Source organism: Meles meles, chromosome 2, assembly GCF_922984935.1.
Source record: "Meles meles chromosome 2, mMelMel3.1 paternal haplotype, whole genome shotgun sequence".
Taxonomy (NCBI): Eukaryota; Metazoa; Chordata; class Mammalia; order Carnivora; family Mustelidae; genus Meles; species Meles meles.
This window is the reverse complement of record NC_060067.1, coordinates 36,521,192-36,545,617: the sequence shown is the minus strand read 5'-3', so window position 1 is coordinate 36,545,617 and position 24,426 is coordinate 36,521,192. Positions and strand designations below refer to the sequence as shown.

Genomic DNA, 24,426 nt, shown 5'->3' with positions numbered 1-24,426 from the left:
ATCAGTAATCAAATTTAAGTCCAATTATTCCACTTCTGATCCTGCTATATTGTTTCATCTCAGGGAAAAACATTAAGCCTTTGACAGGATTTACTGAACCATCATTACTCTCTGATTCCATGGATCCATTTATGGGCCAAGTTGTTAAGTGTCAGCATGAATTCTTAACTGTGAACGTTTTTTTCAAATTCTGTTCCTTGGTATAATGCCAGAATAAGAGATTTAAAAAACAGCTATTTTAAATACTAATTTTAAGTAGGGTGAAACGGCTTTATTTTCAACCTTATTAATACATCTAAGGCCTATGACTCAGTTATGAGGTAAATTGCATGAAAGCCCTTTGGCCATTACAAAAAGGAACACAGACTATCTTTCCTATGTGAAGCTGTTCATTCATTCATAAATATTTGTGAGTATGTACTATGTGACAGACAGAGAAGTAATAGACATGAGATGTGCCACTGAACCAAGGAGACAGGATTCTGTTCCTACGGAGTTCACATTCTAGAGGGAATAGAGACAGATACACATGTCAGGCGGTGCTACCTGCTGAGAAATGAGTAGCCAGAGAGTGGGGGGAAGGCACAGTTTGCAGGTTTACGTAGGACAGTCAGGAAAGGTGACAGGAAGGAAAAGAGAGGCAGTCACGTGATTAGCTGAGAGCCTTCCAGACCAGGAAGAGCAAAAGCTTCACTAGTAAGTACTTGGAATGTTGGCAGAAGTCAGTGTGGGGAACAGCGGGGACAGGGAACAGCCGGTAAAGCCTGAGAAAGCAAGGTGGGTGCGGAGGTCAGCAGCAGGGGGCCGAGTCATGGGGAATGTTTTATTCCATTTGCTTTTATAGGGGTGGTAGAGCAAATAAGCTGAAAATACAGATGAGTAAATCAAAGAGAAGAGATTTCAAGACAAACTAACCATTTATTTGATGTGAAAAAAAAAGAAAGGGTTTATAGGAATTCCTGTCTTAAATTAGGATTCAATTTTTTTTTTTTTTTTACTGCAAAGGTAATCTGAACTGAATGCAATGTTTTTCTAATCTTTCTCACTATAAAGCCCAAAGAGAAAGGCTGAATTAAAATTCCAAAACTGAATAACAAATGAGAGGGGGGACAAAATAACTATGAGAAGAATGTCATTTGCTGTTACTGGGCACAAACGCTAACACTGAAAAAAATCAAATAAGGGCAGAAAACCGGAACCAAATCTCCAAAATTCAGGGCAAGGGTTTACACAACTGTCTTCTGTATTTAAAAGCCATGGCACTGAAGTAATTTTTGTTTGTGCGTGGAGGTGTGGTTGCAAAGGGGATGGGGTTGGGTGGGGTGGAAGTTACAACCACAAGGTTCTCTAAAAAATATATCCTGTGCTTCCTGACCCGAGCCCTTGGTGGTAGGTTCTGTGATGTTTCTTTTCCTGATTGTAACAGTTCTAAGTAGGCCCATCCGCTTCCCTTTAAGCTGGCAGTCCATGTCAATGCTTCACTGTTTTATATGTTGCCTTTTGTTAACCACTTCCTCAAGCCGGAGGTTACAAAATAGATCCCTAAAGAGATCTCCCACCCAGCCCAGACAGGTACCATAATTGTCCTAAGTTGTTCTGTTAATGATTTGATCCATCAGTTTCTGGACCACTTGCTTACGCTGGGCTTTTATTGTGGAGACATACTGAAAATCTAAGCAAATTCTCCCCCATTTTGTGGGGGGAGAACGACCACATTCCATCCTCAAGGACAGCATACCGCTAGCTCAAAATAGCAAACACGGAATCTGCCAATAATGAACACAGGCATCACTCTAAGAACCTAAAGCAGGTAGACATTTCTTTTACACATCACTGAGACAAACTAAGGAAACTCCTTCCCTCCTTTTTCCACCATGAGCTCCACGGTGGCGGGAGGGGGGGCGGGGGGCGGAATGACGGGGCAGAGACCTTAGCTGTTTCGCCCAGGACTGATTATTTGTAAAGCCCTTTAAATTTGTGTTTGGTATACAGGCGCTGAGTAAATTCTCATTATTCTCAGCACCTAGCACACACAGTTGTTGCTTAATATACGTTGGCGATTGGAATGAACAGAGAACCTACTTCTCTTGCGTCCCTATTATTCCACCACTGGAAAACAAGGATTATGGTCCCAGAGTTGAGGATCATAACTGCTTTGGCACAAACCCACTACCTGGCACACAATAATTACCATCCTGTTGAAGAGGAAGAGTTGTAGGGGTTGGAGAAGAAAGGCAACTCTTGGTGAGTTCCCTCAAAGCCTCAAAGCTCTAGGCCGCGGTTCTCTAAGGAATCAAAATCCACAGGCCCGGTGTCTTCCTGTCCTGAAGAGGGGCCTCCTCCTAAACTTTCAGCCCCAGGAATTCCCCTCATCCCCGCTGCGAGGGGCGGGAACGACCGGAATTTTTGGCAGGTCCGCCGCGCCCCGCCCCCTGCCCCGGAGCCCCGCCCAGCCTGGCGTCTACCACCCCCCTCTCCCAAAGAGCTCCCCTCCCCCAGGAGCTCCCCCGGCCGCAGCCCGCGCCTCGCCCTTCCTTCCCATCCCCTGTCCTCCCCTCCCCTCGCCCCTCCCTCTCCCTCCGCCTCCCCCCACCTACTCCCTCCCCGGCCCAGGCGGACCGCGCGCGCCGCGCTTCGGGGGTGGAGAGAAAGCGCCCAGTTAGCGGCGGCGGCGGCGGCGGTCTCCCGGGCGGAGGGGGCGGGGCCTGACGGGAGTGGGCGGGGCAGGCAGCCGCTCGCGCCGCTCCGAGACTGACGGGCGAGCCGGCCCGACCCCCGCCAGCTCGCCCGCCCCCTCCAGGGCTGCCCGACGGGTTCGTGCCCCCTCGGCCTGGTGCGGCCTGACGGAGGGGGAGTGGCCGGCTCCGGGCCGGCCGGCGTGCGGGGTGAGGCTGCCGGAGAGGGGTTGGGGGCGCCCGAGGGGCCGAGCATCCCTGCCCCCGGCCCACTGGCCCCCGCCCCCCGCCTGCCCCTCGCCTCACGCTTGGCCGCCCCGCCCCGCCGTGACCCCCGGCCGCCTCCGGAGCCCGACGCGGTAAGTGAGCCTTCCTGCTCGACGTCGGGGAGGGGGCCGAGGCGAGCCGGCCGCGCGACGAGGCCCACTCCCCGCCCCCACGCGACCCTCCCGCGGGGCCTCGACGGCCGGGGTCCCGCGGGGCCCTCCGGGACGCCTCCGAGCGGAGGGGTGGGCCGGGCGGGAACCTACCCCAGCCGCGCCCGGGGCTCGAACCCCGGCCCGGCTCCCCGCCGCGCACCGGGGGTCCGGAGCGGCGTGTGGGCCGCGCTCGGACTTGCCTCGGACTTGGGCAAAGTTCTGGACGCGGTGGTGCGGCCGGCCGGTCGAGGCGTGCACTGCGTTGCTTCCTCCCCGCACTCTTCCACTAATAAAACCAACTGGAAACCATTTCGGATTTTTTTTTTTTCATTGTTATCCTCAGGCTATCACAACTTCAGTTTTTATTTTAAGTAATTGCCTCATCCAAAAGAGTGGAGAATCAGAAAGGGACTGTATTTACATAAAAACTGACGTGCCTACTTGAAACTCCGTTGGGCATTTCAGTGCGTATTCAGGGATCCAAAACTGATGAAAAAAGTTTATGGTGGCAGAGTAAAGCATAACTGCCATCTTTACTATCGTCCCATTTGATTTTTACAAATATTTTGGAATAGTTGATACATTAACAAAATGCAAAAGTTAGAAAAGGGAAATATGTACAGAGTCTTCCCCGGTCTACCCCTGCTCCCCCAGCCGACCAATAATACCAGTTTCTTCATCTTCTTCTTCCTTTTTTTTTTCCCCCAATATTACCAGTTTCAGGTTCATCCTTTCAGAGATTGTGTATATGCAGATGCCCTTGCTTATCCTTCAAAAAGTGGAACTGTTGTATATTAGGTGCCTGGCAGTTAGTGGTACACAATAAATGGTAATTCTCCTTCCGTTCAGAACACAGATTTAACAAGTTGTTTTGGTTATTAGACCATTACAAGAACAATAATGTCTAATTTTCTGGTTTTAAGCATCTGCGGATTTGATTATATTGTGAATGTGTATGTTCCATTGGTATCATAATTATACTTTTACACAAAGGTGAATACACTGATATTTTTGGGTAATGGGGCAGGTAGGGAAAAATAAATATGAAACTAGTAAGAAGATAAGAGTAATGCATACAGCATAGAGTTCCAAAAATGATTTGAAGTGTCCGTATGGTACGAAGGGATCAAACAAAACTGAATGATAAAATTGAGGCAGAGCAGGAAGAAAAGGAAACAGAGTCAAGGGATAAGATAACCCCAAGTGCATACTGTAAGATCCTGTACTAAAAGTGAGTCACAGTTCTGGCTCTGGGCTTCACAGCAGCAGGAAAAAGGGGGGAAGGGGATAAAGAAAGTTTCAGTGTGTTTTTGCTTAAAATATAAAAACAAACCAGTTCTGCCTAAGGAGAGCATTTTCTGGTGATGAGGCCTGAGAAGAGTATTATCTAATGGGCCCTAATAAAAAGGGAGATTAGATTGTATGATGCAGTTGGCAACATCTTTAAAAAATCCCTACAGGGGTGCCTGGGTGGTTCAGTAGGCTAAGCATCTGCCTTTGCCTCAGATCATGATCCTAGGATCCTGGGATTTAGCCCCCACTTCAGCTGTCTGCTGTGCTGGGAGCCTGCTTCTCCCTCTCCCACTCCTCTTGCTTGTGCTTGCTCTTGCACTCTTGCTCTCTGTGTCAAATAAATAAAATCTTAAAAAAAAAAAAAATCCCTACAGGAAATAATGAATTTTAGACAGTGTTCATCAGTGTAGGGCAGGAATAATACTCTAGAGATAAGTTCCCTGAAGGCTTAACTTGATCCAGTCATAACATTCAGAATTAACTAGAACAGTATTTCTCAAACTGTTCTAAGAAGTGACAATCAATAGTTTATTTCTTGAAATAAGAGTCTGAACTCATGTAACTTTGAAAGAGCTGGGTTAGACAAATTTCAGTAGTTTTTTACTCAATTTCTTGACTAAAGTGAAAGATGACTCTTTTAAAGGAGGCTATATTCGGTGACCTTTTCCAAATTTATTTGACTGTTGAGAACCACTGAACCTATAGAAATGGATGGACAGGCAATCCCTCACAGGTATTTCTTAAACTGAGGTTTGATAAAAATTGGGAGAGCAAAGAGTTTTAGGTTAGCTGATGTGGTAAGAACCAAAGTGAAGATAATCTAAAAGTCAGAATTTTAAGTAGACTGTATGTCAAAAGAAAAGGCTACCTTCCCCCTGAATTCTTTCCTAGTTCTTCATTGTTCTGCAAATTGCCTCTAGGACCAAGTGATCTCTAGGATTTCTTCCTGTTCTGTGCTTCAGAGCACTCAGAATTCTGAATTAGACTATGTTCAGCCAAGAAGAATTGCTTAAAGAATGACCTTAATTATTCTTGGGTGTAAATATGTGATTAGCATGGTTTTCTAAAAAATCACAACACTATTGATACTATTAATTTAGTATCAAATCCTGGAATTCTGTAGCTGTGAGAGACCTTAGAAAGCGTGGTACATAGTGGAAATGGAAAGAGCAAGGGATTTGAAGCCTGAAAATCTGGGATTGTGCCGCTCATGTGTAAGGGTCCCAGCAAGTTTATGAACCTCCCTGAATCTTTTCCTTTTTCCTGTTTGTAAAATTAGAATGACAGCACACAGCTCATTCAACAGACATGGAGGGTCTAAGAGGTATTGTAGTAGCAAAACAGCTTTAAGGGAACCAATAAAATAATGATCAAGCATCCTTTAATGTCTAATTTTTTTTTTCACTCCTGAGTTCAGATGACAAGGGTTTTGAAAGGCAAGGAATAGCACCTCCTCCAAATATATTTGGTCCCTGAGTTTCCGATAGCAGGTAGTGGGAATTGAGAGAAGGAGGGATTGCTCCAAAAATGGGTCTGACTCCAGTCAGTTTCTGTGTTTGGATTTTGAGAGTCTGGAAGATGAGGTGCACTGCTCTAAGAAAGCATTCTATAAATGTTGCAGTGCCATACAGAATGTTACTATTCTGAAGGCAAATTAAAGGCCAGAGCTAGTCCTTGTTTTTACTCCATGTATGAGAGAAGTGTTTGCTGAATATGCCGGGTAGGGTGAATTAGTCTACTGTAACAAAAGACCTACACATCTCAGTGGTTTAGAAAAAGGTTTGTTAGCTACAGGACGTGTGCAGTTAGTGTCAACATGAGAACCCGGTTCCAGGTAGTCATTTCGAGCCCCAGTTTAGCAGAGGCTCGGTCTCAACACAGGCTTCCACAATTTTTAGGGCGGAGGGGTGGCAGGAGGTGACGAATTGCACATTGGCTCTTAAAGGCTTCTACCTGGAAGGGACATGTGTAACTTCCACTGCTATTTTTTTTTTTAATTTTTAATTTTTAAAAAGATTTTATTTATTTATTTGACAGAGATCACAAATAGGCAGAGAGGCAGGCAGAGAGAGAGAAAGAGAGAGAAGCAGGCTCCCCACTGAGCAGAGAGGCTGATGTGGGACTCGATTCCAGGACCCTGAGATCTTGACCCGAGCCAAAGGCAGCAGCGCAGCTTAACCCACTGAACCATGCAGGCGCTCTCCACTGCCATTTTAATGGCCAAAGAAGTCATGGCTACATCCAACTTCAAGGAGGTTGAGAAATGCAGTTCTATCCTGTACCCAGAAGGAGGAGAACTGGAAGAGTCTGCCGGTAGTCTTTTTATTTATTTATTTATTTATTTGTTTGTTTGTTTGTTTGACAGAGAGAGAGAGAGATCACAAGTAGGCAGAGAGGCAAGCAGAAGGGGTAAGCAGGCTCCCTGCTAAGCAGAGAACCCTATGCGGGGCTCGATTCCAGGACCTGGAGATCATGCTCTCAGCGGAAGGCAGAGGCTTAACCCACTGCGCCACCCAGGCGCCCCTGCTGGTAGTCTCAATATCCTTAGCAGGCTTTACAGTCCCATGAGTTAACAAAATCTGAATAAATGAAATCCAAATTATGCTTTTAGTATTTAGAGCACAGAATACAGCATTTTTGGTCTGTATGTATGTGTGTTTAATCATAGAATTATGCTAATGAGAATTGCAAAGAATATTTTTTATTAATTAGAGATGAAATGCTTTTGAAGACTCCATAATTAGGCAAACTATTTTGACCAAGTAGATTTCATTCTTTTCTAATTATAGGTTTTTTCAATAAACATTTATTTTTTCATTCTATAAACATTTAAATGTGTTAAATGTGGTGTGTATAAGGCACTGTGTTAGATCCTGTGAGAAAAAAAAGATGAATAGGAAATTAACAGCCCCAAATAAAATAGCTATAATTGAGTTCTCTCTCTCTTTCTCTTTAAAACAACATTAACAGAATCTTTCGATATGTTAAAACCTGATTATGTATATACTTTGCCCCAATCACTGTTTCTGGGTTAGAGACTTTTTGGTGACAAATTAAACTAGCTTAACCAAAAGAGTGTTTTGTTAAAAGAAAAATACAGCTTTATGTCACAGAGTCCAAAAGCAGGGAATACAGCTCAGTCTCATCGCCAACTGACATCAATAACAGAAAATTGGGAGCTGGAGGGGCGCCTCGGTGGCTCAGTTGGTTAAGGGGCTGCTTTTAGCTCAGGTCATGATCCCAGGGTCCTGGGGTCAAGCCAGATTGGGCCCTGCTCAGCGGGGAGTCTGCTTCTCCCTCTGCCCCTTCCCCTCTACCTCCTCCTCCCCCCTCCCCCTGTGCTATTTCTCACTTTCTCTCTCACTCAAATAAATAAATAAAATCTTCAAAAAAAAAAAAAAGCTGGAGCTGCTTTCCTTCTCTATATTTCTATGATATCTTGTTAATGTCTCTCTGCGAGTGTACTTCATTCCTCTTTTTTTCTGTTGACTGATTTTCTTTATTTTGCTTTCAAATGGGTGTTTTAACCTAAGAATTCACACACTTCAAGAAAACCTACTAGAGGGGCACCTGGGTGGCTCAGTGGGTTAAGCCTCTGCCTTCAGCTCAGGTCATGATCTCAGGGTCCTGGGATGGAGCCCCGAATCATGTTCTCTGCTCAGCAGGGAGCCAGCTTTCCCCGTCCCTGCCCAGCCCCACCGCCCCCCCCCCCCCCCCCCCGCTTCTCTGCCTACTTGTGATTTCTGTCTGTCAAATAAATAAATAAAATCTTAAAAAAAAACAAACAAAACCTACTAGAGCCTTTAGCAAGTCCAGAAGAACTGATGTTTTTGTCGAAGTGCCACATCTTGATTAGATCTTAAGTTAACCACAAGCAGAGTTCGGAAATAATGGAGTTGACCCTAACGTATGAAAAGTTAGGGTATTCGGCAACTTTGTAATAAAGGAGGCGGTTCTAATAGTTTGGCATTAAAGAAAGCTGTGATGCTAATGAAAGTTCTATGACACATTTAACATCAGCTTGCAAATTCTACCGGGCAGGCTGATGAGGATAATGGGGTTAAGAAGGTGGAGTTGGAGCACTTGTATCAGCACTGTGCCTCACCTGAACTTCTGTTGAACGCCATCTCCTTTGTAATCCTTTCCTCCATCCCTTCTCCCTCTCCAAGGATTACTGAGTCATCTAACTCTTACAAGTCACCTGCTTTTGATGCCCATCCGGGGCTCCCTGGTTTCTCCCCATGGCTAATAATGTGGGAAAAAAGGGAGCATTCGATATGCTGCCTTGCTCTGCTCTTTTCTACAATTGGTCTTGATAACTCTCTCTGGACATTTTACAATTCAGCATGCTCTTGCCATATCTCTCCACCAACTTCAACCTATTTTTTATTCTCAGTGAATTTCCATTCTTTTTCTGTAAGTGTATACACTTAGCTTCTCTTAGCAAAGTTCCCTTGCATTTTTTTTTTACCTACCCAGGATCTCCTTTCTCTCTGGTTGTGAATACCCATAGCTTCATCTCAGCAAATGGCTGAAGGAATGGACTAAAGGGAGGTAGTATATGTGCCCCGAAACACAGGCTCCCCAGAAAAGGAATAACAACAGAGAGAGTAAAGGCTGTGTATTTGATTTGTCAGGGATATACAAAATCTAAAAGAGCAGACAGACAGGGAGGAGTTTGGGTACAGATTGTAGAACATCTGGAACGCCGTTTTAAGGCGTTCTTTTACTCTTCTTGTTACACAAATGGACGGGTCTTTCCAGGTTCAGCTCAACGGAAAACTACCATAGGCTTATTTACTTAGAAGGGTAGCAGGCAGGAACCACAGCTTGCCAGGAAGGCAGCATCAGATGTTCCTCCTCAGTGGTTAGGATTCTCACAGCAGTCCGGGGAAGCAGTTCCTAAAGCTATCTGGGAGTCCTTGCTCCGAGGGAAAGCTCGGCTGAAGGAGAGAAACCTCACACAAGGTAGATGCAGGAGCTCTCTTGGTTTAAAAAAAAAAATCTCATGTCTCCCAGGAGACTATATACCATACAGCTCCCATCGACTTAACTTCCAGGGGCCCCATAAGGGATATGACAATCATGAGAGCTGTCACACTCAGGGAAGACAAAGCTGTGGCTTCCTATGAGGTATTTATAGTTTATTGATAGTTCCTCTGAGTCCAGGTGCAAATTTACTAATCATTTTGACTATAAGCAATGTTGCCTGGTAACGTAGTTGGCCTAACTTACTTCTATCAGATCACCAGGGAGCAGGGATAAGAGAGTTAACTGAAGGTTAAATGCAGAAGGGAATGAGATTTAACTCCACTCACACTCATATTATCCATAGTATCTTCCATAGCCCTTTTCATTTGGGAAGTCTTCAGTAATATTCATTTGCTTCCTTTGATGTGGTGTGTTTTAACTCTATGAGAGAAAGAAACACGTGACATCGGAAGAGAAGCTGAGAGGAAAGCAAGGCTGGAAAGGTAGCAAGAACCCTAGATGGTTAGAAACACTGATTTCCATCCCACAGATCTTGGCTTTTATTGAGCTTGTCGGTGATTGAAAACAAAAGCTTTAAGTAAAAGTAATACGGTCATGAATTGGACTTCGGGACTTTCCTTTGGCTATAGTGTGCAGAGTGGAGAAGAGATTTAGACTGAGGCTGGTTGGTTCACTTTTTTTTTCTTTAAAGATTTTACTTATTTATTTATTTGTCAGAGAGAAAGAGCACAAGCAGGCAAAGCGGCAGGCAGAGGCAGAGAGAGAAGCAGGCTCCCCGCTGATCAAGGAGCCCGATGTGGGACTCGATCCCAGGACCCTGGGATCACGATCTGAGCCGAAGGCAGTGGCTTAACCAACTGAGCCACCCAGGTGTCCCTGGTTGGTTCACTTTTACTTAATATTTGCCTCTCTTTGGGGAGATATTTCTGTGATAAGCAGAAAGAAGGAATACCCAATGCTCCTGCTCCACAGGAGTTTAGAATTGCCGGACAAATTCAGCATGGTGCTTTGGAGGGGCCTGACCCATTCGTCCTAAATTTGTCACATTCCCCTCCCCCCCAGGGATGGGGGGTTTGGGAGGCCTGCTCTGATCTGCCTCATAACAACACTGAATTAACACTGAGAAATAAATTTAGCCTCCACTGGTCCACTGATGGCCGTTTGACTCACTGACATAACTCATTTTGCTTTTTGCTGGAGTCAAATTATAGAATGAATTGGTGGCTTTTTTTTTTTTTTAAATGTCTAGCTGTAGGGCAAGCCAGGGAATTTCTTTATCATGGTTAACTGGTGTAACATTTGTATTGATGAACTGTTTCTAATTACAGGCAGCTGAGAAACAGTGCTTCACATTTTTCTCTATTGCTTACATTGCCCTTTACTACCCTTACCCAAATTTTGCTCTTCCAGATAATAGACCACATATAAAATCTGATTGGTTCTGCAGCAGACTCAACTTGATCTGTGATTGGCTCATTATGTGTACAGAGAACCCAGCTAATTTGCCTTGATTATATTTGTGTCTCGAGAGTACTGACTGATTCCTGTATTTCCCTCCATCACCATAAAGCTACACAGAAGATCGAAATACTGGGTTTGGTTCAGGTCAGTAAAAGACAAACTGATGGTTATCCAGATTATTACTTTTTATGGCACATAAGACAGTTGGGTGTCACAGCACATGCCAGCCGTAAAGGATCAGTAGGACTGTGTGGTTTGCCATTATCTCGATGGCATGACAGTCTTCATCCTTGTGCCACAGCAAATATATCCCAAAATTCACAAAATCTAAGAGTGGATGGCAAGAAAATCTTTCTTTCTTTTTTTTTTTTTTAACCTATCACCAAGTGAAAGGGCTTTTTAAAAAGTAAACCTTTTGTTATAATTATTCTGTTGTCTTCATAGCATCAACTGTGATAATTGTTACAGATGAGTTCAGGGATTTAAAAGGCCATATAATATTAGTTTAACTTATTTTTTATTTTTATTTTTTATTTTATTTTATTTTAAAAAAAAATTTATTTATTTGACAGAGAGAGATCACAAATAGGCAGAGAGGCAGGCAGAGAGAGAGAGGGGGGAAGCAGGCTTCCCGCTGAGCAGAGAGCCCGATGTGGGGCCCGATCCCAGGACCCCGGGATCATGACCTGAGCTGAAGGCAGAGGCTTCAACCCGCTGAGCCACCCAGGTGCCCCTTAACTTATTTTTTAAATATTGCTTGCTCTACTGCCAGATATTAGTACCAATAAGAAGTTGAGGGATGAAAAGATACTTTCGATAGATATTACTGTGGATCCGCACTTTGCCCTATAAGAATTAGTGACAAATTGGGAAGGAGTCAAGTGGGGAGAAATCCGGGAGGCTCTTGTACTTCAGAAATAAAGACCACTTTGGCATTTAATGGCAATTATGACGAACTTAGTATTTTGCTAAATTAGGAGTGATGTGTTCTTTAAGGACTGTTTTTTCTCTCTCTCTTAGTGCCTTATTTGCTTTTATTTTGGTCAGATGTTTTTGGTAAAGAATTTAAGTCTGCCCTACTACTCCTTGATGTAACCTCGTACAAGTCAGCCATATTGGGAATCTGCTTCCCATTTCGAACAGTGGGGATAAGTGCGTACTCTACCTTCTCACACTGTAGTTATGAGTTCCAAATGAGAATATTTTATAAGCATGAAGCCATGTGTTATCCTTGAAAGTGTGTGGCCTTTAGAGTTAATCCCAGCTTCACACTGAGCCCTGCTCCTCAGCAGATATCTGCAACCTCACTTGACTTCAGTGCCTCATATGGGAGGGGAGAGAGGAATGACCCCTGTTTGCCAGAGTGTGTGAGACGACAAAGGACCCATTCAGTATAGAGACTTGATGTATTCTCATGCACATTTATGCACTTAGGAAATAATAGCTGCTATTAGAAATCCAAATCCTTAATAGTTGCCTGTGCTATTTGCTTAATCCCATTTAACCGAAAAGAAAACTGAAAACCCAAGAGGTGATTTGCCCAAATTATACAGCTAGCTGGTGAGTGGCTTAGTACTGACTCCAACTTTCTGCTCTATCACTTAGGCCATTAATAAGTAATAATGTGGGAAAATAACAGCAGAAGCACCCTCAACTGGCTTCCTCTGAACTGATTCATAGCTGTAACCTCATGCTCTCTCTTCTCTCTGTAAATTGTCCTTACTGATCCCCAGGGCCAACTAAGTGCTCACAGCTAAGTAGGGTGCCCAGTGCTGGGGCACAACTCTATTCACCTAATGATTTGGGTTCTCACCGAAAATTGGTTGTGTTTATTTACAAACCCATTTTTTTAATAGTTTTTTTTTTTAAGAGTTTATTTATTTATTTCACAGACCGAGATCACAAGTAGGCAGAGAGGCAGGCAGAGAGAGAGATGGGGAAGCAGGCTCCCTGCTGAGCAGAGAACCCAATGCGGGGGCTTGATCCCAGGACCCTGAGATCATGACCTGAGCCGAAGGCAGAGGTTTTAACCCACTGAGTCACCCAGGCACCCCTACAAACCTGTTTTTAACAGTTGTGCTTCTAAAAATTATGAAACATTCATAAACATGTTAATTAATGAATATAACAAAAAATCATTCTTTGAAAATTAAGTCGAATGCTCCAGGACATCTCAATAAATTCGCTCTCCAGTTTGAGGAAGGCTGGGTAACTGTGAAGGCCGGGATGGGGGCAGGGTTAGGGGTGGGTGTGCGTTGGAGATCATCAAAGTCCAAAGCAGTGCAAGTTCCTGGGCCAGCTATTAGTCGTTCTCGAGGAAGTGAGCTCACACTGAAATGTAAATTAGCCACATCGCAGAAGCACACTGTTTTGTTCAGGGGACTTTTTTTTTTTCATGGTAACACTTTGTCCTTGAAAGAAGTGCATTAATTTACATTCTGGCACAAGCTTTTTATGTCATGGTGGACAGACCAGTGATCTAATACCTTCCGTAGTCATATTATGTTTGAAGTCCTTTTAAGTTCTCTCTCCATTAATAGAAACTATAAATGGAAATCATGGATGTTGGGTTGTGGTGGGCCGGGCTTCTACAAGAAAGAGGACCCCAACTCAGTAGGGGGCCCACGTAAAATGTATGGCATTAGCCCTGTATGAAAAGGTTTGTGAATGAATGTATATGTACGTGTTTCAGTTAAAATCTTTAAGGATATGTGACTATAATTTTTACAATTACTGACTTTTCCATTTAATGGACCAACTATGAGGTTTCATCTGTCAAGGAGCTTTTACAGAGGTCCGGCTAGACTGGAAATATATGCTTTGACCTCCATCCTCTGTATATAGAGGTAGATAGAATATAAAGCTCTATATTCTGTATATCTTTACCATGCTGTATTGCAATTTTTAAATTGAATGTCAGTTCCTGTATTTTAAGAATCTCAAAAGCCATGGTTCTTTCTATCACCTTCATAGACTTTCCAGTCTAGGAAAGAAGGCAGACATTAATAAATAATTTCAATGAGATTATTGAGTAAATCTGAGGAAGTAGTTTGGGATGCTGTCTGATCATGTGGTAAGGAGAGGTGATTGAGTTTAGAGGTTAAAATTTACCTCACTCATTTTTTTTCACCTTGATCTTATATAAGTATATGTCACAGTGCTTTTGGGGGTACACAAAGAAAGATAGCTTTTACCCTGAAACAACTTCAATTTTCAGTGTATGTCAGAGTTCTCAACTGAGCTTTTAATCCATCATGTAGTTTACAAAGCTAAATAGTATGTTACAACTGAATTTAAATTCAATATTTATTTTTAATTTTCATTTATGGATTGAATCAGAGGTGTTTCCCAATTATTTTTAACAAAGTGAAAGATGTAGCATTGGGCTAGAATCCTTATTTTGTATTTCAGATTCTATTCTAAGGTATATTATTATTATTATTATTACAAAAGAAATGTTGATGCCATGTGTTGTAACCAGTGGAAAGAATGGAAAGATAATGAGTGTTAAGAGTCCAGGGTCCATCTAAATTTCTGATTTCTTAAATAGATTGATATTTAACTATAAGGTAGGTAAGACACCAGCCTCTTATTCCTCTATTTGGTTGTTAGATTATGTAATTAAAATGAAATTTATTTAGAGCTACACTCAACCCTTGTGAAACTGTAACCTTCTTACTTCCTTCTTTATGTTGATGTTACCATTCTTCCAATCACCCAGGTTTGAAAATGCTGTCATCTTTGACTGCTTCATGTCCATTTGCCACAAACATTCTGTAAGTTCTGTCTCTATAGTATCTTTAATGCTCATCTCCCTTTCAGATCTTGTTGCCTCTAACTAAGGTTAAACTATACCTCTTACCTTGAAGCGTTTTTTTTAAAGATTTTATTTATTTATTAGACAGAGAGAGAGCACAAGTGTGTGTGGGGAGAGGCAGAGGGAGAGGGGGAAGCAGGCTCCCTGCTGAGCAGTGAGCCCCATATGGGACTCAATCCCAGGACCCTGAGATCATGACCTGAGCGAAAGGCAGTTGCTTAACCGACTGAGCCACCCAGGTGTTCACCTTGCAGAGCTTTCTAACTGGCTTCCCTACTGATGGTCTCTTCTTTCACAAATCCATTCTTCACTGTTGCCAATTTTTTAAAAAATATGTAGCTATATATTTTATTTGTCAGGAGTAAATGCCAAATTTTTTGGAAATATACCTCTAAACTGACGCAAGAACCTCATCCTCTCCCAGATAAAGGACCCACTTCCTCCTTGATAATTCATCAAGGGATTCATTCAAAACCCCTCTGTTACATTTTAAGATCTTTCAAATCAAGATCCGTGTTGTTCATTTATTCATTTATTCTTTGATTTAAATGTGGTAAATATTTGAATGCCGTGCTTGATACGAATTCTTAGGGATATAGTGGTCCCTGCCCTAATCAATTTTATTGTCTGTTTTCTCACCTTTAAGTTCTTTCTGCATATAGCACAAAGATGTGTTAAATTTACATAAACAGGATTTTTTGTTTTACGTTTATAACATGTGCTTTTTATGGAGTTGGAGAAGAGGTATAGGCTATCCGATAATATTTCTGAAGTGAAAGTTTAAATTTTCCATCTTTTCTAATCCGTGTGAATAACTATTTTCTGCCATCATTTTTAAATGTTACTGGAATTTAAGTGTTAGTGGAATTATATTAGTTTCCTAGTGTTTAAGCCAAATTCTGGTAAAACACCTGTCTTGACTAAGTTTTGAGAGTATCCCGGAACATCACACTTTAAAGGATTCTTTGAAATCATGTGTCGTAACTCCTTCTCATAGTCAAGGGAAGAATTAATTCTTGAAGTGTTTTACGTGATCTGTATTACACACTTGAAAGTACAGGAATAGATTCATTAGGAATGATTACTCCATAAAACAAATACTGTTGTCTTAAAAACGCTATGTGAAGAGAGGTTTGTAAAATAATGATTACCCATATAACCCCGTTCCTCTGTAGCCTTGATTTTTATTGTTGAGTGAAGCTGTGCCTTCCAGAATCACATTGTTGAAGTGAGCTTGTCTGCAGTCTGTCTTCATGACATTTCACTGTTGCTGTTACAATAATGAGCAGAGTCATCTTGTAAATTTACAAATGAATATTTGAGCAGATTTGCAGCAGAAATTGTGTGTGAACTCCTTAAGTACATTTTGAAAAATGTATTCAGAATTGGAGCTTTCCTATTTTAAATAGTTTTTGAGCTGTATCTCAGGTTTAAGTAAACCCCACTTATTAAAATAGAAGAGAGGTATGGAATATAATTGGATAATCAGTTTAAAGAAAATGTTGGTCAGTCTGAAAAGATATCTGCTGTTTAGTCATTAGATCTCAAAGTGACAAAAATTTCATGCCTGAAGAATGAAATAGGAAAAGGAAATTCTGGGGCACCTGGGTGGCTCAATCAATTAGGCGTCTGCCTTCGGCTCGGGTCTTGGTCCCGGGGTCCTGGGATTGAGCCCTTCATAGGGCTCCCCGATCAGTGGGGAGCCTGCTTCTCCCTCTCACTCTGTCTGCTGCTCTGCCTACTTGTGCTCTCTCTCCATCTCTCTAATAAATAAATAAAATCTTAAAAAAAAAAAAGAAAAAGAAAAAGAAAATTCTTAGAGTAACATATTGTGGTTTTTCTCTTAAGTTGAAAAAATACTGAAAAGGGTTTGTTATCAGAAGTACATGTTTCCTAATATTTTAAAAATTAGATTATATTACAATTTCACAGTGTCTGTTTTTTATTATTGCTCTTATAATTGTTGGATATATTCATTCATTAGAGAAATATTTATTGATCACCTACTGTCTGCCAGGTACCATGCTAAGTACTAAGGCAACAGTGATTAACAAAAGCTCTGTCGAAGCTTACTTTGTAGTAAGGATAAAGACTGTAAATAAGGGAATAAACATCGAGTATGCTAGGCAATGGTAAGTGCTATGAAAGAATTTCAAGAGTTGGGGGGATAGGGAACAGGGAGGGATCTAATTTATATGGAATAGTCTGTGCATATCATTTTAATAATTTAACAGTGTAATGATTTTTAATATGTATTGATCTTGTAAAAATAATTACTGTAAGGTGTTCTCATCAGAACTGGCTTAATTTTTGAGCAAAACAATTTTATATTGTTTGGCAAAGGTAGATGAGACAAGAAAAAATGTTACTTAAATATATGCTGAGGGGCACCTCAGTAGCTCAGTCAGTTAAGCAACCGACTCTTGATTTCTGCTCAGGTCATGATCTCAGGGTCCTGGGATCAAGCCATGCGATGGGCTCTGTGCTCGGTGTGGGTCTGCTTGTCCTTATCCCTCTGCTCCTCCCCATGCACACTCTCTCTACCCCTCATAAATAAATAAAATCTTTTTAAAAATGCTGAATTTCGTGACATGAAAGCATTAATTCTTAAGCTTACTACGTATTTTTCACAAAGAAAGGATGGCCCAAGAATTGAGTTAAAGCTGGGAAATAATTTTTGTAAAGCTCTTTCTAACATGGGGGCTATAACAAGCTACTGTATCAATAGATAATTTTTGAACTTTCTGGTCAGAATGAAGATTTTTCCCCAAAGTATCCATGCTTAGACAAGCTTAACCTTAGGCAAAACCATTAAATAGAGGTCTCCTGTAAACGATTTTGAGAAAATTCTGTCTTTGAAGACTGTTTTCCAACTTCACTTGCCTAAATTCTCTTCATTTGTCAGCATTTTCCCTTATTCAATTTGACATTAAAATTTTTTGTAGCCTTATTAGTCTTTTATTTTTTAACTCTTTTATTTATTCTATTTTATTATAACTGTTATTTTATCCTCTAAGTTCTAATTTGTTTTTTCTTTGATTGTATTTACTAGAGGGTAAGAGAATACACTGGCAAATTTTTTTAAGAGCTGGATCTTTATTAATTCTGTCATTTTATTTCTTAGTTCTTTAGTTTCTCCTCTGATCTTTATTATTTCATGACTCCTTTTAGAGGGCTGATTTGATTTTCATCTTGAGTAGATTGCTTAATGTATGCCTTTCCTTTTAAATAATCAATGCATTTAGAAAGTTACAAAATCTTACAACAGAAGAAGCATCCCTCCCCCTATAACTATCGAAGCCATCCACTGCACTCAGGTGCCATTCCTTCCCTTTTATCAAAGTCTTCACTGTTTTCTGCTTCAATGCTTCTCCCTTCTCCCTGCAGTCATCAATCTCATCTTCCAGCTGGATCATTCTCATCATTCTGGTGTGTTCCATATTTTTAAAAAAATCAACAAATAAGCAAGTAAGCAAATCTATTGCCTTGATCCCTCCCCTCTTCTAGCTATAATCCCATTCTGCAGCCTCTCTGTTCAGATTTTCTCCCATCCAAGTACTAACCAGGCCCGACCCTGCTTAGCTTCCGAGATCAGATGAGATCGGGCGCGTTCAGGGTGGTATGGCCATAGACTCTGTTCAGATTTTCTGAACAAGTTCTGAACATGTCCTTTCTTACTCTTCTCCTACCCCATTAACTCTTAAACCCACCTCAGGCTGGGTTTGTCCCCACCCCTTTACTGAAACAGCTCCTATCTCATTTGGCAAAATCTTTATGTTGACAATTCCCATGGACATTTTTCTTTGTAGGTGGCAGTCACCCTCTTATTTGACATTGTGGCCATGCCTTTGGCCATGAAACACCTTTATCCTTTGACTTGCCTGACACCAGACCTTGAGGATTTTACTCTACTGCATGGGTTATTCCTTTCCAGTCTCCTTTGGCGGCTTCTCCACCATTAGACTTCTGTTAGAGTTTTTTGGAGCTTGGATCTGAGTTCCAGGAACATTTATCCCAGCTATCTGACACCTCCACTTAGGAGTCTCAAAGGTACCTGTAACTTAACATAATGAGAAATGAGCACCAATGCAAAAACTGTAACTAATGAGGAAGTGTGATAAAATGACTGGATATAAGAAATGTACTCAATGCTTTCATTATAATAGAAATAACCATGGGGAAATGAAACTAGAAAAAAATTACTTTATTTACTACAGTGACAAAAAAAAAAGAAAGGAAAAGAACTTGATAACAAAAATTTAGTAAGAAAAGCACAGAACCTATAGTCAAAAGATTTTAAAATTTTATTGGTGAGCATGAGAGCTGAACGAACTAAACAACAAATATGCCTAGATGCAAGCCTTAATATCATAAAATGCCAATCATTTCAATTCATATGTAGATTTAAGGCAATTCCAATTAGAATCTCAATAGGGCCGGGTCTTTTGTTGAGGAGAGGATTGGGTAATACTACTTTAAAGTGTATACAAGGGTTAATATCTAAAATTAACTTTAAAAAGTATTTTTTTAAAAGATTTACTTATTTATTTTAGGTGCGGAGGGGCAGAGGGAGAGGGAAAGAGAAAATCCCAAGCAGACTCCCTGCTGAGCACAGAGCTGACAGGGGGCTCATTCCCAGAACCCTGAGATCATGACCTAAGCTGAAATCAAGTCAGATCTTAACGACTGAGCCCCAGGGTGTCCCAGATGTTTAAAAAAGGATATATATGGAGATGGGAACTGGTTAAACAAATATTAAACATCTTATGATAGATTGTAATTAAAACACTGTACTATTGGCTTAAAAAGACAAATAGTAGAACAGTAGACAAATAGAATTAGTACCCCCAAATTGATCTCTGAATATATGAGATGCTACTTAATACCAAAAGCAATACCTCAATTCAGTGGGAAAACGGTAGTTTACATTAAAATTGTATTAATAGATGACTCCTATTAGAAATAAAAAGGGCTCCAACAAATCAAAAAGATATAGATAACTTAATATGAAAAAAATGAAGAAAACTAAGCAAAGACCCTTTCACCAAGAGGATATCCAGATGCCCAGTAAACATGAAAAGTTGCCCAACAATATTAATAGCCAGAGAAATGTAAAGTAAAAATCAAATGGGATTCCACTGTGCACCTATATCAACGAGACTAAAATTAAAGACTGATAGTATCGGTGTTGGCTGCATGTGGAGTAACTGGAATTCTCATACGGTTATAGGAGTATAAATCAGTAAGAACAGCCGAAGTTGAACATATGCATACCTTATAATCTAGCAGTTTTGTTTCTGTGTGTGTGTGTGTGTGTATGTATATACACACACACATATGTACACATATATACATACACACACAATAGGAATGCATATACATGTGCATCCGATAATACAGACAAGAGCGTTCGCAGAAGCATTACTTGCAAAAGTCTAAAACAAGAAACAACTAAAGTGGGCAATAGAACATATTTTGATGGTTGTATATTTATATAGTGGAATACCATATAGCCATAAAAACCAAATATCAGCGTCTACAGACAACAACACAGATGAATTTCCAAACACCGGTGAGATGAAAATTCTTTATGTAAAATTGAATGACGACGATGACAAGATGCTGAAGATTTACCACAGGGACATCTCTCCATGACGTGGGTCCATACCATGCACTGCACATTTGTCATTTCTGGGCTCCGCCCACTCAATGCCCATGGCACTCTCTGGTCATCCAGCAACTACAAGTTCTTTCCTCCCCCCACCCACTCATGACTTCCAGAAGCCATTCTGGGGGGCAGGAGCAGAGGCTCTACCCCTGTTGAGAATCACAAGGCTAGAGGAATGGGAGGAGCCTCTCTGCGGGCAGAGGTACCTGTGCTGAACTTGAAGGATCAGAAAGATCTTAAACCCAGAGACCTTGGGACACAAATAGCATATAAAAGCGGGAGTAACAAAATGTAGACTCTATCCCAACTGATGAAGCGGCGGGTCCTTGTTGGAAAACAGAAATAAAGTTGGATAGAGTGGAGTTGGAATTGTTGATAGGAAGGAGTGTGACAGGTGAGCAGACAGGGAGAATGCCATTTTCCTCTTGAATGGCTCCTGCAGAATGCTGCCAAATTAATTTTCTAAAACATTGCCCTGTTCAATGGTCCACTTAATATTGCCTGTGAGTCTTTACACCTTTGCTTTATGCCCAAGGCATTTTATCTTATCATATTCATTCCAGTTTATGTCTTATTACTCCTTAAAATTAATTAGGTATGTCTGGCTGGCTGATCAAACTGTTAGCCGCACCCCCCCCCGCCCTGCTTTCTTTGTCAATATGCTCACTTCTTGCTTTTTTATTAATATCTTTCTTCCTTTATAAAATATCCTCGTTCTTTCTATACAGCTTACTATTCCCAGAGACCTTCTTTCTAATGAAACTGGCACATACCACCCCACACCATCTCTATATCTGTTTCCTCTTTCTTACAGTATTTATGGTTTGTTCTACGATATTGGCCACAAAATTGTAGATGGTTTTTCATGCCTCTTGTTCTTTTTTCTCTGAGTAATTTTTGTTCTTCTGAAGAGCTGTGTGAGGCTAAGATCTATGCCTCCCAATATTTTTATAAGCCCAAAATAGCCTTTTTTGGGTCCGTTGATGAATAGACATTGTCTTTCAAGCGAAACAGCATTAGACATTGAACACCCTGAAAACTTCAATTCAGTATTTGTAGATCACAGTATACTAATATTGCAGCTTTATAATGTGTCTTCTATTTAAATTACCAAGTGCTTTTTGTTTCAGTAATTCGATTTAATTCTTTTTGAAAGTAGGAACCAACAGGTTATATGACCGTGTCCCCCTCAAGGCCTGCCTGGGTGTCTGGCTCACAGTGACTACTCAGTATTTTAAATTTTGATTGATTTTTTAAAATTTGCTTTATCAATTTGCCTTAATTGTAACTATGTTCAGACCTTTGTTTTGTTTTGCTAACAATAGAGGGCACCATTAAAATACTTGTACACCCAAGAAATAATCCCGTCCCAGTCCTTGGTAGCTTTCTTGAGCCACACTTTCCTCTTTCTAAACCGTGTCATACAAAATCAGAAATTACACTAAATCAAAGCAGCCCAATCCTAACTATAGAGCAATACTGGCTTCCAGTTATTTCTTTGAGAAAATAGTAAGTACTGTCATATTTTGATCCTTTGTAGTTTTCAGACTTTTTCTTTCTCCCTCTTTCTAATCTTTGCCCAAATGAAATCTTACCCCAGATCTTACTCTATTAATTAAATACATTCCTTTCCTGAAGGAAGAAGATAGAAGCGGAGAGCAAGGAACAGGAGCCCCACCTTTGTCTCCCTCCCCCTCCTCCTGCCATCTACTGAGCACAGCTTGGAAGTCACTGTAACTCATCTGATGAAAACATGCTTTTTTTAAAAAAAAAATGATGATTTTGTGATATCTCCTCTGGGAATTTAGTCTGAAACCAGAAACATTTTCGTTTCCCAGTGATTTTTATGTACAAAGGAAAATGTTCTGGAATAAATTCCTGGTTTCAGCAATGGAAGAGTTAATCCACTAAGCAGCCCCAGACTGAGATATTGCCACGGGATAGTGCTTTCTGTTTCTGTCATTTGTGGTTTAAGAAAAGAGGGTGGTGTTCTGCATTTGAAAGGACTTTAATGAATGCTGTCAGTGTTTGTGAGAGCTAATGGTCAGTATGGGAAAAGAGAGGGGGGGAAAGTGGTCGAGCTGCTTCAGGATAGGTGGATGAGAGTTTGCTCTGATTGAACGGAATGTTCCACTGTGTTGCATCGCTATTCATTCTCCTTTGTTCTTTATCATCTGCTCTCTTGGTATAAAAGTTAATGCAGATATATATGTGAACGTGATTTATTGCCTTTCAATCTGTTTGTTGTGTACAGGAGGGCATAGACTTCTCTTGTCTTGGTCGGATGCACAAAATCTGGGTGCAGTGCTTTCTGCCCGTTGCCTAGACGATCACTTGGTTTCTCTGAGGATGTCTGGTTCTCGTAAAGAGTTTGATGTGAAGCAGATTTTGAAAATCAGATGGAGGTGGTTTAGCCATCAAGCATCATCTCATTCTACAGTTGACAGCCAGCAGGGAGAATTTTGGAATCGAGGACAGACTGGCGCAAACGGTGGGAGAAAGTTTTTAGATCCATGTAGCCTCCAGTTGCCTTTGGCTTCAATTGGTTACCGAAGGTCCAGCCAACTGGATTTTCAGAATTCACCTTCTTGGCCAATGGCATCCACCTCTGAAGTCCCTGCGCTTGAGTTTACAGCGGAAGATTGTGGCGGTGCCCATTGGCTGGATAGACCAGAAGTGGATGATGGCACTAGTGAAGAAGAAAATGAATCTGATTCCAGTTCGTGCAGGTTGATTATTTTCTTACTGATAGAAATGGGGTGTGGGGGCTTATGCTCTATAGTGTTAATAATTCAGTATATATGTGTGTGTGTGTATATATATATGTAGACCTCTACATGCATACCCACATATAACATCTGGGTATGCATATATGGTACTTTTGCTAGGGTTTTACTAAAATGGTCTAATATTAATTTTAATTCTGTAAAATTATGAAGACAGCAAGTTGCAATCATTCTGAAATATCTTGTGTTCCATATATAGATGTGGCTCTGCCTCGAAAATAATATATAGTAGCAATTTTATGCATCATTGTGCAGTTTGCTTCATTCATTTACCTTCTGGAGTCAGAGCAGAACTATAGAAGAGATCACATTTTACTTTGCCACAGATTACGGAGTCATTTTTTAATTTTAATGAAAATGATAGGTTTTGCAAGGAGATGCACGTTGTAGTTGTCAATCATTTTTTTTTTACACCACTGTAGTTAAAATAGTATTTTTTCTTACGGTTATCTCTCTTTGTCCTGTATGTTGCAGCCCTCCAGACTAACACAGGAAATACAGTAGCGTGTCTCTTTCTGAGATGACAGCTACTAATTCCTGTTACCTTCACTTCACTGAAAATTGTGCTATTTAGGGAAGTGAAGGACATTCCTTTAGGAGAATATCAGGGAACACAGAGGAGCTAGATGTAGTCAGCTACTGAAAGCAGGAAGAGAAGAAGCGAGAGTGAGTTTGAGGAGAGAACATAAAGAAAAAATTGGTTGATTTCTCAATGACTTTATCTGTCTTCCCCCTTGGAACCCGGCTTTATCTTTGAAATGAATTTTCTTCTCAATCAGTTTAAACTACTATAGCATATTATGTAACAAGTCACAGCATGAAAATCATCTTTCTGGTTCATCTTCATACAAAGATATTTCTCAATATTTAAAGGCTATTGTTTGTCCAATTTGATTACTGGTTTCTTTTTTTTTTAAATTTCTTGGCAGGTTTTGATAACACTTGTAATTTGTATGTTGGTTCTTAATTATAGGCATCATAAGAGATGAAGACAAAATGAGTTCATAGATTCAAGTATCTCTTACTTGGGGATATTTATTGCCTTCTCCTTTTCTAACCTTCAGAACATGGAATTCTGAACTATGGTGTTGGAATAATAATAAATATAGACCAGTCGTCTATAATCATTTGTATAACGGAGAGAGGGGCATATCTTTACATAGGTAACTAACTAGTGTATTTAATTTTAAATATTTTAAATTAGTTTGTGATTTAGCATTAAGTGAATAAGAACCACAAATAATTTTAATATGGAGATCAGTTGAGTAAGTATGGTTTCATTACTTAGTATTTTCTTTGGAGACTTGTTGCCATA

General features: G+C 40.8%; 1 protein-coding gene across 4 annotated transcripts in view; it reads left to right on the top strand.

Moving 5' to 3' along the window:
• The first annotated feature begins 2,679 nt into the window (after positions 1-2,679).
• KLHL5 (kelch like family member 5) overlaps positions 2,680-24,426 on the top strand; it is a 92,832-nt gene continuing 71,085 nt past the window's right edge. The window contains exons 1-3 of one of the 4 annotated variants that reach the window (XM_045998075.1): positions 2,975-3,034; positions 22,580-23,054; positions 24,176-24,274. In XM_045998075.1, the coding sequence (XP_045854031.1) occupies positions 22,675-23,054; positions 24,176-24,274 (479 nt within the window). In that variant the 5' untranslated portion in view covers positions 2,975-3,034; positions 22,580-22,674. Of the gene's footprint in view, positions 3,035-10,789; positions 10,985-22,579; positions 23,055-24,175; positions 24,275-24,426 lie in introns of those variants that run through there. The other 3 variants (XM_045998076.1, XM_045998078.1, XM_045998074.1) reach the window with 3 other exon arrangements.